The sequence below is a fragment of the Colobus angolensis genome, unplaced genomic scaffold (assembly GCF_000951035.1).
Source record: "Colobus angolensis palliatus isolate OR3802 unplaced genomic scaffold, Cang.pa_1.0 Scaffold535, whole genome shotgun sequence".
NCBI lineage: Eukaryota > Metazoa > Chordata > Mammalia > Primates > Cercopithecidae > Colobus > Colobus angolensis.
Genome location: NW_012118877.1, coordinates 337113 through 356177, shown reverse-complemented (window position 1 = coordinate 356177; position 19065 = coordinate 337113). Strand labels below are relative to the sequence as shown.

At 35.4% G+C, this 19065-nt stretch overlaps 1 protein-coding gene across 3 annotated transcripts in view; it reads right to left on the bottom strand.

Moving 5' to 3' along the window:
• Positions 1-6768: 6768 nt before the first annotated feature.
• NUDCD1 (NudC domain containing 1) overlaps positions 6769-19065 on the bottom strand; it is an 81949-nt gene continuing 69652 nt past the window's right edge. For all 3 annotated transcript variants that reach the window (XM_011961083.1, XM_011961085.1, XM_011961084.1), the window contains 2 exons: positions 11476-11635; positions 6769-9162 (listed from right to left, as the gene is read on the bottom strand). In XM_011961083.1, the coding sequence (XP_011816473.1) occupies positions 8870-9162; positions 11476-11635 (453 nt within the window). In that variant the 3' untranslated portion in view covers positions 6769-8869. The remainder of the gene's footprint in view (positions 9163-11475; positions 11636-19065) is intronic.

Sequence of the window (19065 nt, the reverse complement as noted above, 5' to 3'; positions counted from 1 at the left end):
TATATAACTATAGTTATATATCTATATAACTCGTACAAGGAGTTATATATCACTCCTTGTATAGTTATATATACAAGGAGCCCAGGAGGTCTGAACTGCAGATTTTTGTTGTGCATAATTATGGATGTATATACACATATGTATGTGCATGTATATATACATCCATAATTATACACAACACGAATAATCTGAATACAGTTTCCTCCCACACATACAGTAATACTGGCAATAAAGCCGACTAGGTAACTATGAGATCTGGCCCTTTGATGCCCAATCTCTTTCAAACTGCTTCCCCATACTCTGCTCACATGTCAAACATCTCTCATTATCTAAGACCTTCACCCTCAGTTACAGGAGTAACTTTTTTACAGTCGTTTGGCCATGTGATGTTGGTAACAAAGAATTCTCCCTGCTAACAATTCTCTATGCTAACACAAGTATGAACAGGTATATTTTGCCCTTTATGTAGTAAGGAGGTGATCTGAAAATATCAGCAGTCAAATGCATTCTCGTTACACTATTTTTCTGTTAGTGATGGTATCTTAGACCTTTCCTGGTAGGTATATGGCAGATGAGTGTCCGGGTTAAGATGGAAAACTCTGCCAAGGCAGTAGCTGCCAGTGAGAAGTGGAGAGAAGAGAGAAAAAGGAGGAGGGGGAGAGATAAGAGTACAAAGGATGAAGGGGAGGAAGACAGAAGCAGCAAAGAAGAGAAAGACAAAGAAAATTATAAGTTCTAGATCATGAGAAACTCGAGTACATGAACATTCTCGCTAATGCTTTCCCCGTTCCAATGCCCTAACAGGCCTCATATCCTTAAGTATAATTTGTGATATTTCTCCCAGGCCCACTGCAATGATTTTCAACTAGACTGTGGACATTTAAGGACTCGTAATTTTTATTATTGGTTTAAATTATTCATTATGGAACATGTATAAATGATAAACTCAGAGATGCTAATTTAAACTATAACATGTTCAGAAAAACTTTAAATATCAAAATGTACTCCAACACTAAAACCCCTTAGATGGCACATGTCTCATAGGGGTCCTGAAGTCAGTAGATACATTTTTCTAGGATCACTGCAATTTTGGTGAATGCACTCCTAAACAAGATATGCAGAGTGTTTTCTGTGGTATTCATAGACTGTGCATGTTATCAAGAACAAAAATGCTGATAGCTTAAAATCATTTCCTACAGACTCACATAGTCTTAAATGACATGTAAATATCAGAATAACAAAAACAAAAATCAAGAAAATGTTTTGTCCAAATAACTCCTCCTAATACTATAGGAAAAGTATTTCCTCTGAGAGTTTTTGGCAAGAGAGGGAATCACCACTTTATCTGGTTTCCCTAATAAAACTGTAGGAATAATTTCCCTACCATAAAATTCAAATTTCTTTAAAAATATGATGTTTCAACAAAGTTGAAGGCAAAAATACTAATACATTTTTAGAAACCCATTCATATTTAGCATGGAAGATGACCTCAGTCTTTTTTTTTTTTAGCTCTTATCTCATGCTTTTGTTGTTTCCACACGGCTTCCTTGAAACAGAATCCACAAGTTAAACAACTTATCTATTGAAGCATATAATCCAAGCGTTTTTAATATAATCAGAGTTGTGCAGTCATCACCACAATCAATTTTTGTCACCCCCAAAATAAGCCCTATATCCATTAGCAGTCACTTTCCATTCCTCCCCCACTGTAGCCCCTAAGCCTTTGGCAAATACTAATCTACTTTGTCTCCACAGGTTTTTTTTTTTTTTTTTTTTTTTAAAGACAGTGTCTCACTTTGATACCCAGGCTGGAGTGCAGTGGTGCAATCACGGTTCACTTCAGCCTCGACCTCCTGGGGTCAGGTGATCCTCCCACCTCAGTTATGTGCCACCATACCTGGCTAATATTTGTTATTTTTGTGGTAGAAGTGGGGTTTTTGCCATGCTGCTCAGGCTGGTCTCTAATGATCTGCCCTCCTCAGCCTACCCAAGTGCTAGGATTATAGGTGTGAGCCACCATGCCCAGCGAGATCTGCCTTTTCATATAAATGGAATCCTACTATCTGTAGCCTATTATGATTGGCTTCTTTCACTTAGCATAATGTTTTCAAGGTTTATCCATGTTGTAGTATGTGTCAGTACTTCATTCATTTATTGCTATATAATATTCCACTGTACAGATATGCCGCATTTTATTTATTCATCGGTCAGTTGATGGCTGTTTGGGTTGTTTATACTTTTTGGTTACTATGAATAATGTTACTATAAACATGTGTGTACAGGTTTTTATTACTCTTAGGTATATACCTAGGTGAGGAATTGCTGGGTTATATTGTTAACTGTTAACCTTTCGAAAAACTGCCAGACTCTTACAAAGCAGCTTTCTATACTGTCTGAAATCTCAGTTATTTTTCCTCACACCTGATTTCAGCTGGGTTCCTGAGGCACCACTAATTAACTTCCTATTATATCAACCTACATAGGGGTATGCTTTATGCTTATATTACCTTCCGCCTCCACTAAGATAATCTTCATCCTTCTCTTTTTCCTCTAAGCGTTTATTTGCAGATAAAAGAAAAACACAGAATGTTTATTTACTACTTAGTAAAGGACTTCAGAATAGTTTTTTGAGAGTTCTTCATTCCATAAATTTCAGCAACTGTACTAATTTTGTAGGTCAAACTACATTTTCCTTGTGAAAAACAGATGGCAGATACAAGAACAATATTCTAATGTCAAGAGTATGTTTAATCTTCTTCAATATTCACCTGATATCATTTTTTCCTGCATTAAGAGATTCATACTGGATATTTTGGCAAGCATTACAAGTGAATCTCAAACACTTAAAAAAAGTCAGTTCAAGAAGTAGAAAAAATTTAAATGGCTTAAAAATGTAATATGTTACAGATTTTTTTTTCCTGTTTGGAGTAAAAAATTTGTAGACTGAGTGCATGGAAAATACTGAAGTCAGAAAACACAGCTTCAGGATTGAAAGATCTCATACATTTACTTTTATCTTCCCTCCCTGGTACCAAAAAAACAGATTCTAAATTTCTTTTCATTAATATACATTTTTGAGGAGTTGCTAAACTATTTTAAAGCGAAAAAGATTCCCCCATTTAAAAATCGTTTGTAACGTATCTACTGAACCCCTATGTGGATTAAAATATCAATAATTCTCATCCATAGACTGATATAAAAATCTAGAATAAAGTCTCAATGTGAAGAGTATAGTCATACATTAAAAGAATTTTCCAGAAAATCTGACCTAAACTGACTCAGGGAAAAAGAAAACTTAATGACTCCCATTATCCAAAATTCTAAGAACAGCTGGTTTTAAGAATTGCTTGGTAGGACTAGATGACATTATCAAGGTCCATTTTCTCAGTCTCTTAGTGCCATCCTTTGCTGGCTCCCTGTTTTGAGAAGTTGTCATCTTATTGCAGTGACAAATGTGGTTTTGTTTATATCCTTTTATTCTTACGTCCAATGGCAAGGCTTTGTCCCAGAAATCACTGCAAATTCTCACTCTGAATCACTGTTTCTAAATGGGTCAAGTGCCCATTTATGAACCAGTCACCGTGACCAGCGATTCTGCATTCTCAGAAGTACTGATTGGTTTAGCCTTAATAATGTTCTCTGTACACAATGCCAAGGACGGAGTCAGTAACACACAAATATATGGGCTTAGAAAGAAATTATAGTACACTTCCAAAATAAGGGGAATGGGTATACTTCCAAGATAAAAGGGAAGGGATGCTGATCCTCATAATATAGGAAACATGCATTAAAATGCCATTGCAATACAAGAAAAAAAATTAAAGAGCAGAAATTAAATCAGTAAGAAAAGTTTGGTAAGATTCAATAATCTTTAAAAAAATTTAAAAAGCATTATTGAGGAGTTGATGTGCAAAACAGAATGCTTAAGGTATACTTTTTAATAAAATTTAACTTGTGTATAAACTCGTGAACTACGACAATTAACATAATGAAGATATCTCTTTACCTAAAATGTTTCTCTGCCCATTTATAATCTTTCAAATCTCTCCCACTCAGGCAATCACTAATCTATTTTCTATGTGTTTGCACTTTCTAGAATTTTGAGTTGAAGCATACTGTATGTACTCTGGCTTCACTCGGCATAATTACTTTGCAATTCATCTATGTTGGTTATATTGATACTTTTTATTGCTGAGAAATAATCCATTGCATGGACATAGCACAATGTATTTAGCCCTTCATCTGTTGACAGATATTTGACTTATTCTGAGGTTTGACTGCTATGAATGCTGTTGCTCTGTTCAAATCTTTGAATAGACATATACTTCCATTTTTCTTAGGTAAAAGAATGGGTAAGTGGAACGGCTGGGTCACATGGAAGATGCATGTTTAACATTTAGAAAACCACTGAACTCTTTTCAAAAGTGATTCTACCATTTTACATTCAAAACAGCAGTGTTTGAGAGCTCCATTTGTTCCATATGTTTGCCAACATCTGGTATGGTCAGTCTTCAATTAAAGGATTTCAACAGCCACGTAGTGATATCGCATTGTGCTTTCAATCTGCACATTCCCAGTGACTAATAACGTTGAGTGCCTTTTCACATGCTTACTTGCCATTCATCTTGTATGATGTATCTGTTCAATATTTTGGCCCAATAAAAAATTTATGTATTTGATTATTTTGAGTTCTGAGGGTTCTTTATACATTCTGGATACTAGTCCTTTATCAAATAGTGATTTGTAAATGTTTTCTCCAAGTCTGTGGCTTTTCATTGTCACAACACTGCCTTTCTAAGAACATAATTTCTTAATTTTGATGAAGTATGATTTATCAGTTTTCTCTTTTGGTGTCACATGCAAGAAATCTTTGCCTAACCCAGCCTTACAAAGTTTTTCCTTTATGTTATCTGCTAGAAGTTTCACAGTTTCAGGTTTTACATTTAGGTCCATGATCCATTTCAAGTGAATTCTGATACAAGGCTGTGTTAGTGTCCTATGGCTGCTGTAATGAAATTACCACAAATTTGGTGGTAATGCATTCTGTCACAGTTCTGAGGCCAGAAGACCAAACTCAAGGTGTCAGCAGGGCCATTCGCCATCCAGAGGCTCTGAGGGAGAACCTATTCCTTGCTTCTTCCAGCTTCTGGTGGCTGCCAGCATGCTCTAGCATTCCTCGGCTTGTGGCCTTTTAAACTCCATCTTCACATAAGCTTCTTCTCCTCTTTGTGCTTGTAACCGCACTCTGCCTCTCTCTTATAAGGGACACAGATTTAGGGTCCACCCCAGATAATTCAGGAAAATTTTTCCATGTAAAGATCCTCATTGTAATCACTTCTGCAAAGACTCTTTGTCTTCATAAGGTTATATTTTTATGTTCCAGGGACTGAAACTGGATATCTTTGGGTGGCCACTATTTAGGCTATCATAAAGGCAAAAATGAACACCCAACTGTTTTTGCTCCACTTGTTGAAAAGATATCTTTTCTCCATCAAATTATCTCTGCATTTTGTATTACCTCTTCATTGAAATATCTCTGACTAAAATTAACTGACCATATGTGTCTGAGTCTCTAACCGGACTCTTTATTCTGATCTATGGATCTATTTGTCAAAATTGGTGCCAATACCACATTGTCTTGATTATTGTAGCTTTTCTGACCATCTTTATTTTCTTTTCTGTGAATTAACTGTTCATATCTTTTGTCTGCTTTCCTTTTGTATAATTTGTTTGCTTTTTTATTAAATGATAATTCTTTGTTCTAGATTTTAATATTCATGTATTATGCATGAGTCACATATCTTTTCTCAGTCTGTTGCTTTATCTTTTACCAAAAGTAGGTCATAAAGAAATTTCACATTTTGTAATGATCAAATTCATCGATCCTTTCTCTTATATTTCTGCCTTCTGGATCTCAAGAAGCCTTCTCAACCTTGAGAATATAGATATTTTCTTCTTGTAAGTATAGGATGATTAAATGTTTGTCTATTTTGTTTACTAATGCAATGATGCCATCTCTTTTTACTGCTTCATGATATATCTTGATATCCGGTTGGGTACCTTTTACCTTGGCTCTTTTTGTGCATTTATTCTTTCTTACCAATTCTAGAAGGCCTTCCTTCTCTTTGTTTTATTACTTCTATACTTCCATCATTAGGCCTATTTTTTTTTTTTTTTTTACCAGCTCAACTATTATTACCTGTTCAGTAAGATACACTTACTACTAAGAAGTAACTAGAATATTCTTCCAGTAATAATAAGTGATGAGTAAAAGTTTTGCCTTCTTATATGACTTGCCATACATAAACTTACCATTTGTTCTTTCCTATAGTTAATAACACAAAATGTTTGAAATTCCTGTGTAATGATAGTTTAACTTGTTCTGTACAGTCATTCCCCTTTTATGTAGAAATGTGATGAATGTACTTTAAGAGTATTTTTTTTTAACACTGTTAACCATTCCTAATTTCTTGACACTGATTCTTTCTTCTAACTCTTCCCATTGGCAACTCCTCTACCTGACTCTTGTGGGTAGTCTCCAAGGTTCCAGCTTTGGTCAGACTTCTTTAGCAGGAAAGCAGCCACATTCTATGCTACCCTCTCCTCTTTTTTTCCCTAAAAAGAAATTTTACCTGAAAATAATTAGAATGTAAATTGTCTCTTTATCCTTAGTAATACATTATCCTTAATACTGAAAAAATCATGCTAAGGTAAATAGTTGATGCTTAAATGTGTTAAAAGAGCAAATATTGTTAAATGACTCTTATATGCAAAACACATAAAATACTACTTTATTACTATCATACACATTTTATAAATTCCTATTTGTAACATGATAAAAATCAACAAAAATACAAGGTACTACATTCTTAGCACTTGTAGTATATACCTCAATGTTCTAAGTATATGTACCTTAGAACATTGTTTAAGCTGAGTTAAATGTTTATGGAATCCCTGAAGCATTTCAAGAAAATAGCTTGAAATCACTGCTCTAGGCCTATTCATCTTTTAAAATACGTCAACATGCAACAATATTTAGGATTAATTATCCTGAGAGCTTTCAATTCAACATTAATCATGCAAAAAAATCATATGCACAAAGAATATTGATTACGAATATTTGCAATATATACATAGTCATGGTTAATTAAGCACCACATTTTTATTATACATTTTTCTTACATTCCCTAAGAAGATATTTATTATCTCTGGGGAAAATTTTAGAGAAAATTTAGATCTACTTTCCCATAATAAATATTTTTAATAATTCACTATTTAAATGGTCTTTTGTTTCATGAAGTTTTACAACAATACTAAAAAGTTCTGGAAATATTACTGTTTGGTTTTTGGTTACTATACAGTTTTCTATGTCTGTGATCTCATGACGTTTGGTACCTAGTCTCTCTTTCCTAATACTAATAGAGTACTATTAGGACTCCAATTGTCAATACCAGTCCTCAGGACCTTTCCTAACTTTTTACCTAGCACCCCAATACTCTCTAGGAAACTGCATTCTGACAAAGGGTTTAGAACATGTATGTAATCCTCATCTCTTTTCCTCCTCTCTGTCTCTCAAACATTCATTCATTAAAATTTAGTTGAGTCAAATACTTGCCCAGACAGGCAAAAGATGTTAGCAACAAATATTTTCTATCTTATATTTCTTATCTTAATCTTCTGCCTCTTAAATTAAGGTCTTAACTTCCTTACTAAAATATAAAATCCAACTTGAGGTTTATATAAGATACATATCTTGAAATGTTATAAAAAGTAATAAAACTTTCCAGGTACATACATACTAAAACAAACCTGGAAAGATAAGTTTGAAAAAACAAAATTTGTGGCAAAAAAGTGTAACATATAAACAGGATTATTTTGTTTAAATTGTTAGAAAAATAAAGAGAGCTACAAGGATAAATTATAATTTGTCCTTGTGTGGTAGATTGGTCCATCAATGGCCCTCAATGAATCATACCACCCGCTATCTGCCAGCTTGTGTAGTCCCCTCATACTGATTCTAGACTTGGCCATATGATTTGCTTTGTCCAAGGGAACATTAGTAAATATGATAGATGTACAGGATCGATAAGCTCTTGCATATTGGAGCTTGCTCTCTTAGGATGTTTTCTCTACTATGGAAAGAACACCCGTCTAGCCTACTGGACGCTGAGAGGCCCTGTAGAGCAGAGACAGCCAACTCACTGAATTGTGAAAAATAATAAATGTCCTTATTTTAAACCACTGAGTTTTGGTGTGGTTTGTTTCACAGTGATGGATAATGTGAAATCTTATCTCTCTCTGTCTATGTCTGTGGCAGAGCAACTGGCTGAAAGTTACATAAAGCTATACTTAATTTGAAAATAATAATTGAGGTCTCTCAGTAAACTTAAAAAATATTAGGCCTGCTGTCCTCTAACATTTCTCCCTCCATGTAGATTCAGTTATTCAATCCATTTAAATACATATGTACAATACTCAACATTTAACTATTATCCTGTACATTTTATAGGTATAGACTGTAGCAACTTATCAATGAACAGAGTACACAATATTTTTATTTTTAAACACTGAATTGTACATCTTTCATATAAAACATGAGATTCTAGCCTATTTTAAAAAGTATACTTGCTAGTACTATCTTTACCTTTTTCTTTTTTACAGAAGCCAATGTTCTCTAAATCTGCAGTTTCATTCCATAGCTTTAGAGAATCATAATCTCTTGAATATATTTCCAATGTTATTTAAAAAATAAAAAATCATACAAGATATATTTAGCACATTAAAACTTAAGAGGTTATAGTATATTGTCCAGACCTCCAGGTACCACTGAAAACTTTTCCAGTACAAAGAAGCCAATATGTTAGAATAATTAATTCTCTGTATTGACTTTTATTAAAAAGAGGTTTCTGGTAGTAAGAACAAATAATCTCTCATTTGTTGCCTGAAATCCTAAAATAGGATCATTGGTTTCCAGGCTTGCTACTTGCTGCTTAGCAACCTGTCCTACTTGCCTGCCTTCCTTTCTGTTGTAAAGTACGGTGGACATGGGAGCGGGCTGACGATAGATGAATACTCGACGAAGGCACTCACAAAGGGCTGCATAGGAGTAATTTGGAGCACAGGCAAAAAATTTTTTGTCTCTCTTTGATGCTTGGACATAGCCTGCCAAGAATATGAGACAAACAAAAGAAAAACTATATATTAAACAGAAGGGGAAAAATCATGATTTAACATTTAATATTTTGCAATGTTTATTACAAATTAAAATGCCCAAGTAAAATAAGGTATATAATCCTGAATCATTAATGATTAGCCACAATCAGTCTCTCCCAACTGGTACAAAAATACAACTTTAATTCTTAAGGAACAAAACAGATACGGCTTTCCCTCTTCAAGAAAAGCATAATATAGTTTCATTTAATTTCCATGAATTCGAACACTAAAATTCTAAAATCTAAAACACTAAATACATGACAAAATATCTTTAAGTGCCAATTTAATATTTAGCTTCATGAATTACGGATATGGCATCACAGAATCATTTTTTTCCTCTTAAACAAATTGGAAAATGTGTATAGGATACCATCATAAAGTTATTTTAGGTTTCTGTTCATAATGTATCCCTGAATGTAGTAGTATTCATAATGCATTCTCTTATTATCCCTAAAATGTCAGTGATATTTTTACATAACAATACCAACACTGTAACCGGATTTTGTTGTACTTTCAGCCCCCAGAAGTAGAATGTTGACCACTATAACCTAAAAAATAATTTCAAGTCTCTAAACTGAAAAAATCCTTAATCTTATCTTAATTCATGTACACATTTAAAAAGTATCTTTTTGGATTAAAATAATATTTATGTTCCGAAATATAAATCATGATTTTCAGATTGTGACACGGTTAGCACGTTAGGTATTTAAGATCATGTAAAATAAAAATATAGGCCGGGCGCGGTGGCTCACGCCTGTAATCCCAGCACTTTGGGAGGCCGAGGCGGGCGGATCATAAGGTCAGGAGATCAAGACCATCCTGGCTAACATGGTGAAACCCCGTCTCTACTAAAAATACAAAAAAAATTAGCTGGGCATGGTGGCGGGCACCTCTAGTCCCAGCTACTCCGGAGGCTGAGGCAGGAGAATGGCGTGAACCCAGAGGCGGAGCTTGCAGTGAGCGGAGATCGCGTCACTGCACTCCAGCCTGGGCGACAGAGCGAGACTCCGTCTCAAAAAATAAAATAAAATAAAATAATAACACTAATTAAAATTGAGATCTCATCAAACAATGAATAAGTAAAGGAACTACTGAGCACATGCAGATCAATACTGTTTTTAATTAAGCAGGGTTTGAAGTGGGAAAAGTGAAGATTTAGATACCTATTTAAATAGTTTAAAGTAGCTATCCAGGCTAACCTTGACAGAATAATGTATATATTTCAAGAGTACATATCTAATGTAACGCTGATTTAACTTAGAATTAAGCATAGACTTCCTCTATAATAGGGGATCTGGGGATACAAATAGAAGATCTGAGCATCTAAAGATAATATGACCGAGCTTTCTTCTGACTGAAGTATAGATAATTTAAAAATAGCATTATAGTAGGGAGGCTAAAAATTATATGGTTAAATGAGTCAATCAAACTTTGTACTTCAGGTCATAAAAATCCATTTGGTGTCTGAACCAGTTTAGCAGCCTATGTTATTAACTATAAGGGATAATTAATAAATTTCTTCTACTATTAGGGTTGTGCATATATAGCCATCAAAATGCATACTTTCACTTCTTGCTGCCAGTTTAAAATAACCTTTCAATAAAGCAATAACTGTGGCTAATTCACATAAAAAATTTCTGTCACACAATACTAATGCATTTTGACAGAAAATCAATGATTGCATACATCTACAATTAAGTAGTTTAAACATTGTCAAGCCCTAATTTTAAAACTGATTTTTTCCTTTTATCCTACCAAATAAATTTAATTTCTGCTTATCACCGCTTTCCATAAGTGTTTTCATTATAATGGCTCTCTTTTGTCTTAATCTTGACAAAAGATGTCTCCTAATGGGCATTACACCTTAGGGGAATTCTATGATGTTTTTGAAGATTACTCTGAAGAAACTTGAATACAAGTTCCATGTAGGGTACTACCAAGCTCCTTGTTCAGACTCCAGTATTATATGGCTTATAGAATTAGAAAAAGCAAATGACTTATTAGAATAATTCAAATGGTTAGATAACCACTTTCATTTCTATTCTGTGTTGATCTTCTGTATAAGCATAAAAACAGATCAGTCTAAATGTTCCAACAGTGCTAACACTCATCCACTAGTACAAGAAAACAAATCATAGCATAAATCAATCTAAATGTAATCAGGACAGCTCAAATTAAAAAGAAAAAAAAATAAACGAACTTTAAATGAATGATGACTGTAGTTTTGATTTCATGGAAAATGTCAAAGAGTTTGCTTTATACCTAAAGCATTGAAAGTTGCTATGTGCTCCCACATATCATCTTGTTTGCTGGAGTGTGGTTGCCAGAGTAGGGCATCAACATCATGGCGTAAACAGAAGCAGGGCATTTCTTTAGGATCCACTATGACAGAGAAAAGGTACTGGTTGCTTCCAAGATTCACCTAAAAAGTGATTTAAAAAAAAATTTTTTTACCCAACAATACATTAATAATACAACAATAACAATGGCAGAAGCTGACAGCCAGCATTAAGTGTCAGCAACTGTTTCATACTTTTTATATACTTTATCTGATTGACTCCTCATAATATCCCTGAGATAAATTTGCTACTGTTATGTTCATTTTAAAGTTGAGGAAAGTGATGCACAAGGCATTTAGGTAACTTGTTGATGGTCAGCCTGGCAATAAGTCATGGAGCTGAAATTTGGATCCAGAGTCTAATATGTTCTTAATCACCATGCGATATACTACCTCTTACCTGTTAGTAAATAGTTTAAAACATGATATAAAGCAGGGGTCCCCAGCCACTGAGCCGCAGACTGGCACCAGTCAGTGGCCTTTTAGGAACTGGGCCACACAGCAGGAGATGAGCAGCAGGCAAGGGAGCATTACAGCCTGAGCCCCACCTCCTGTCAGATCAGCAGCAGAATTAGATTCTCATAGCAGCATGAACACTATTGTGAAATGCACATGCAAGGGATCTAGGCTGTGTGCTCCTTATGGGAATCTAACTAATACCTGATGATCTGAGGTGGAACAGTTTCATCCTGAAACCATCCACCAAGCTCCCACAGGCCCATGGAAAAACTGTCTTCCACAAAACTGGTCCTTGGTGGCAAAAAGGTTGGGGATTGCTGATATAAAGCACCAATTTTATAAGCAGACTATTTTTAAACCATAGAATATACACATGGAGTTTACTAATGCTAACTTGTAATGATCACTAGGAATAATGGTACTACCAGAATTTATGAGCACACTCTACATGCCAGGCATGTTATAAATATTAATCTTCTCAACAACACACAAGGCTATTATTATCTTCATTTAAGGGATGAAAGAACAGGCTTGGAGAGCTTGAGTAACTTGTCCTAGGCTCAAGAGAAATATCACAATGCTGGAATTCACACTCACATCTGTTTATAAATTATTTACTTTAACATATTGCTTAATTAAGGTATCAATGTCAATATGTCAATAATGTCAACATTTGTTATTGTAACATCAATAATTGTTATTGCAATATTGATGCCTACAGAAATTCATTTTAATACAAAATTATCAAATTGAAACTTACGGAATTTCATTTATAGAAATACTTTTTCTAAACGAAGATATGTTGTAAGGATAGTCTTCTTTATGAGAAATGTTATTATCAGAGTTGAAAATATGAAACAGAACACCAACGAAAATCACATCAAATGTAGAAAATATAAAATACGCGCAGTAATTAATAAATACTGAATTGATTCTAGGAGTTTGTAAGCGTACTGGAGAACAGTAAAATGTTGGGTTAAAGTAAGAAGTGGAGACCTGACCTGAATTCAATAGGGAAAGCTGTGAAGTGGCTCTCCAGCAAGACCTATTATTGGTAAAGCTGTGACAACACAAGCTACTGATCACAGGAGAATACAGTGTCAGAGCAACCCACCTTCTGCTCCCCCAGCAATGCCAGGGAAATAGGGCTTTTGAGTACAGCCAGTGCTAGCTCTCTACAAAATAAGGGGAGAAGGCCAGCACACAGAGACCACAGACTATTTCTTTTCTTTCCTTACACCTGATGATCAGTGGATAGATGAGGTTTATTTTCAGAGTCACCACTACCTAACTGGCCTTTTGTTATTATAAGGTTTGATGGACCTTACACTGCTTCAGCTGTCTTCCCTGCACTCCAACTCTGACAGTCTATTTTTTTTTTTAAACCAAGGGCTTTCACAGAAGAAAAATAACAGCTAAAATAAAATATAAGTTGAAATAATATTTTCACAAAAACACATCTACTTTCATGAGCCAAGTGCCTAAAGAATGTACTGAATATTATGAGGATTGATATAATTGAATGATCTCTGGTCCATCCATACTTGAACAGACAGCAGTGAGAAAAGAACAGAGGACCTTGAGCCACCAAGTGAAAGTTGACCACCAAGAGAGATCAATCATGAAAATAAGAGGATGAGAATGAAGGTAGGTGCCTTATTATGAGTCCCTCACTCTGACTTTTTTCTTCACTTCAGCAGCCACTTACTTTACATGTATTTCCATTATGGCGATTGTGTCAAGTGCTGTTAATTATGAAACTAGCAATTTCATACAGTTTGTCTTTGCCATACCTTTGACATGGCATTCTGTTTGGACTCCTTGTATTTTTTAACCTGAGAAGATTCCCACTTATCCTCTAAGACTCAATTCAACCATAAGTTGCTCCCAGAATTCTCCCACTCTCATGGTTATATGAGCCGCTTGAATTCTGAGAACCTCAGCATCATGTATGTGACTCCTATCAAATTATTTATCGTATTAGATTAATATTTTTACATACCACCTGTGGCAGGCTGAATAATGTCCTCCAAAGATGTCCATATATAAACCCCTTGGAACCTGTCAATAAGTTACCTATGGCAAAAGGGACTCTGTAGATGTGATTACGTTCAAGGTCCTGGGATGGAGAGATTATTCTGGAATATGTGGGTGGGCTCAATGTATTAAAAAGCGTTCTTAGGGAGGGAGGAGGGCCACAGACACAGAAGGTGAGATAACAACAAAATCAAGGGGATACACAGAGATTATGAGATGATGTACTGATTTTGAAGATGGAGGATGGGGCCATAAGCCAAGTAATGGAGGCAGCCTCCAGAAGTTAGAAAAGGCAAGGAAATGGATTCTTCCCTAGAGCCTCCAGAATGACTGTAGTCCCTACAAATCATTTTAGGACTTCTGACCTCCCAAACTGTAAGAGAATAAATCTGTGTTGTTTTCAACCACTAAACTTGTAGCAATTTGTTGCAGCAACATCAGCAACCTAACATACCACCCATCTCACAACGCTAATTCTTCTTGAGAACTAGAAGTCTGCCTTTTTTTCTCCATATTGTAGAGAAATTTTTTTTAAATTAATGTTATGTAAAAAGTGATTATTTTTGTAATATATTCACCAAGGCTAATCTATCTTTAGATTTGGGACTTATCTATTTTATAGTTAGAATAACTGGCTGAAGATTCTGTAAGGCAAAAATCTCATAATTAGGTTCTTAATCTAACAGAGGGTAATTAGGGTCAAGAGCTTCTAGACTTAGTATATAGTTCTCTGTGCCTTTTAGTTCTCACTTACAGAAATCTTAGTTTCTCAACAATTTCCCCCTATACCTTTCTAATGTTTGAAAAAAAAAAAAAAAGTCCAAATTGCCTTAAATGGCATTTTGAAAGCTTTTCAACAACTGACCCCAGCATACTTTTCAATATTCACTATTACTTTCCTTAAAACATAACATTTAGGAAAACTGGATCGCAATTTACAAAACTGTCTCCCTTATTTCCCCATTCCTTTATTCATGTTTTTTTTTTAACCCATTGCATATCCTGTCCATTATATACGTTATGCCATATGTGAATGGCATCTTCTCCTCCAAGAAGTTTTCCCTAATGCTAATAAAAAGAAATCATGTATTGCAACTAGTTATTTATACCTTTCCCATAGAGTCTGTCTCTTCATTTCACTTATATGCTCTTTGAGGGTGATAGCTATGACTTTGGGTAGGATATTTAAACCATTTTATTCACCCTATAAATACGGTAGTACTACTACTCACTTCACAATTGTTATGATGAGTAAACAATATATTTCAAAGCTTGGCACTTAGAAAGAACTTAATAAGTGTTCATGTTGATTATTACCTGTCTAGGAAAGCCCTTAATAAGTATTAATGTTAATTATTACCCTTCCAGCATTCTTAAAATATTTTGTCTTGTATATTAATGGCATTTCAAATTTTAAGAATGAGATGAGTAACACTAACAGGAAAGCATAGCAGCTTTCAAGCAATATTCCTGTAGCTCACAGTTCTTACACAATTTTATGTCTCAGAAATGTGTAAACAGCTATAAAAATAACATAGTTATTCTGACTTAATCCCAGCATACTGGAGACAAATTTCTATACTCTTGCACCATTTCAAAAATGAGAAATACAGAATTCTTGTTCTACTTGTCATTTTGTCAAATAAACTCTATTTTTATCAGTGGTTACAAATGTATGCTTATTGCTTTCAATTTTGTAACTTCCTATAATGCATACATTCCTCAGTAAATGGATCTGCCCCTGAAAAGGGACAAAGTCATGGTTCAAATAAGATTTGGATTTTTAACATATACTCAAAACCAAGCACCTTAAAGTTTAAAATCCAAAGTAAACAAACTAGTCAATTTTTTGATGGCGGTAACTACATATAATTTACAATAAGACACAAGAATCCCATTAAAAAATGAGATATGTAAAGAATTGTTTTGGTTTTTTTTTTGTTTTGAGATGGGGTCTCTATCACCCAGGCTGGTGTCCAGTGGCACATTCATGGCTCACAGTAGCCTTGACCTCCTGAGCTCAAGCAATCCTCCACCCCCAGCCTCCTGAGTAGCTGGGACTATAGGCACACACCACCATGCCCAGGTAATTTTTTAATATTTTTTTTTTTTTTTTTTTTTTGTAGAGATGAGAGGTCTTACTATGTTGCCCAGGTTGGTCCTGAACTCAACTCAAGCACTCCTCCTGCCTCAGCCTCCCAAACTGCTGTATTACAGTGTGAGCCACTGGTGCCTGGCAAGAATTGCTGAATTCTTTACTTCTTTCTGTATGTAGTAAGAGACTATGTGATACTCACTTTACTTAATAAATTCTAGCTTCTCTATTTTTTACTTCAAAACTGAGTATTTCATACAGCTAAATAAAATAAAGATTATGCCACTGCCAGATGTTTGCTACTTCTTAAGTTGGACAGATGCCACAAAAGGAAAACAAGCTTACATTTCCGTTCAAAGAGTCCAAGCTAAGAGTGGATAAAGAAACTGAACATGAGCATTATTTTAAGACAATGCCTAAAAGGTATTTGGCTTCATCTTTTTCATGGTGGTATTAGAATCTCTTGATAACTGTTTATGCCTTTCACTACTATTTCCTGCCAATCTCATTGCCTACCTGGGACTCCTAGCATGATGCTTAACAGGAGTGATGCGAGCAGACATCTTGGCCTGTTCCCAGTTGTTGCAGAAGCCTTCTGTCTTTTACCATGAAGTATGGTGTTAACTCCTGGGTTTCTGATGAGGCAGTTTCTTTCAATTCCTAGTTTGCAGAGCATTTTTATCATAAACGAACCATTTTTTTTTTTCATATTCTTTTCCTGCAACTACTGGGATGATCAAATATTTTTCTTCAGTCTGTTGATATGGTGAATTATACTGATTGATATTTGAATAACAAAATCAGCTTTGAGTTCCCAGAATAAACCCTACCTGGGCATAATGTAACTTTCCTTTTTACTTATTGATGGATTTATTAAGAATTTTTGTGTCTGTATTCATGGAGGATATTAGTTTTTTTTTCTTCCTGTTTTCACATCTTTTAATGTCTTTGGTATCAGGGTAATGCTAGCCTCATAAAATAAGTTGGAAAGTGTTCGTTTTTAACTTTCTAGAAGTTTGTAGAGAATTGGTATTGTTTCATCATTTGGTAAAATAAACCAGGGAAGCCATCTGGGGCTGCAGATTTCTTTGTTGAAAGTTTTTAAAAATAAATTTAATCTTCTTCAACAGATATGACTAATAAGGTCTTACCTCTTTTTTTTTTGAGACGGAGTCTTGCTGTGTTGCCCAGGCTGGAGTGCAGTGGCACAATCTCAGCTCACTGCAACCTCCGCCTCCCAGGTTCAAGCAATTCTCTGCCTCAGCCTCCTGAGTAGCTGGGATTACAGGTGCCCACCACTATGCCTGGCTAATTTTTGTGTTTTTAGTAGAGACGGGGTTTCACCATCTTGGCCAGGCTGGTCTTGAATCCCAGATCTCATGATCCACCCACTTCGGCCTCCCCTGGGATTACAGGCATGAGCCACCGCACCCGGCTAGGTCTCAATTATTTCTTAAGTGAACTTCAGTAATTTTGCAGTTTAAAAAATTTGTTGCATATAAATTGTCAAATACATGGAAACGTAGTTGTTCGTAAGACTTCATGGGTTACACTTTAGTGTCTTTAGGATCTCTATTGACATTCTAAGTGCTATTCCTGATATTGATACTTTGTGTTTTCATTTTCCTCAGTCTGGCTAGAGACTTATCAATCTTGATCTTTTCAGAGGACTAGCTTTTAGTTTATTAGTTTTCTCTATTATTTCCTGCTTTCAATTTAACTGGTTCCCACTTTTATCCTTACGGTGCCCTTCCTTCTGCTTGCTTTAGATTTAGTTTGCTCTTCTTTTCCCTAGTTTCTTAATGTGAAAGCTTAAACTACTAAATTGGGGCACTTTTTTTCTTTTCTAATATAATATGTAATGCTGTAAATATCCTCCTAAGCTTCAGCTGTACTCCACGTGTGCCATCACGTTTCATCTTCATTCAATACAAAATATGTTTTAACTTTCTTTTTGAGTTTCACTATAATTCATAGGTTACTCAGTTTTGCTTGAGTACTTTCCTCAATGGTATTGTTCCATCCCAAGCTTAAGGCCTTCACTGTGCATGTTCACCTCAGAGAGAGTCTATGCTCTTACTCCCTCTCTAGTGGTAGGCTGCGGTTACTTGTTGCTTGATGTGCTTCCTAGCCTGATGGTGAGGGGGATGTGGGTTGGGGAGTCAAGGAAAAGCATTCTCTGCTGTCTGGTTCAGCCTCAGTACTCTGTGACCTCAGTTTCAGGGTTTGAGCTTTTTCAGTGATACTGCCTTCCCCTAGTGGTAGGAGACTTCTAATAACCAGGATGATTTTCTGCCCCTCCTCAAGGCATAGAGATGGTGTTTTGAGGTTTTTCTTTATCTTTTCCTCTAGCTGCAATGGGTCTTCTTCTGAACCCTTGGCAAGCTAAGATTTGATGCTCTTCCCTCAGCAGCTTAGGCTGCTGATACTTACAAAAAACAGTGCAGGCAAGACTTCATACTTTTCCCACAGCAGAGAACACTCCCCTCTAATCCAATTGTGAACCAGCAAGATAGCTTTCTCTAATGTCCTTCCCTGTTTCAGTCTTTTTTGGTAGCACCTGGTCAAGGTCCATAAAGCAGATCCTGTAAGTGTGAGCAACATCCCTTATGTATGTGAATGCCAGGTGACTGTTACGGGTCACACCACGTCTCTGGCAACCTGTTACTTGAATCCTTCTTATCCACTTACATGGCAGTCCTCCTGTCTCCCTCCAATGTTCAGGTGAACCAGTGTCCCTATCTCATCCCTCTTTGACGGCACTTACTTTTCCTTAGATTTTAAGCTGTTGGCTGCCCTGTAAGCTCAGCTTTCTGATGATTCTTTAAAAAGTTACGATTTCATAGATAATCCAGCATTATTTTATTACAATGGACATGACAATCTTTCCAACTTTCTACATTCTAGGCAAAAGCAAGAATTT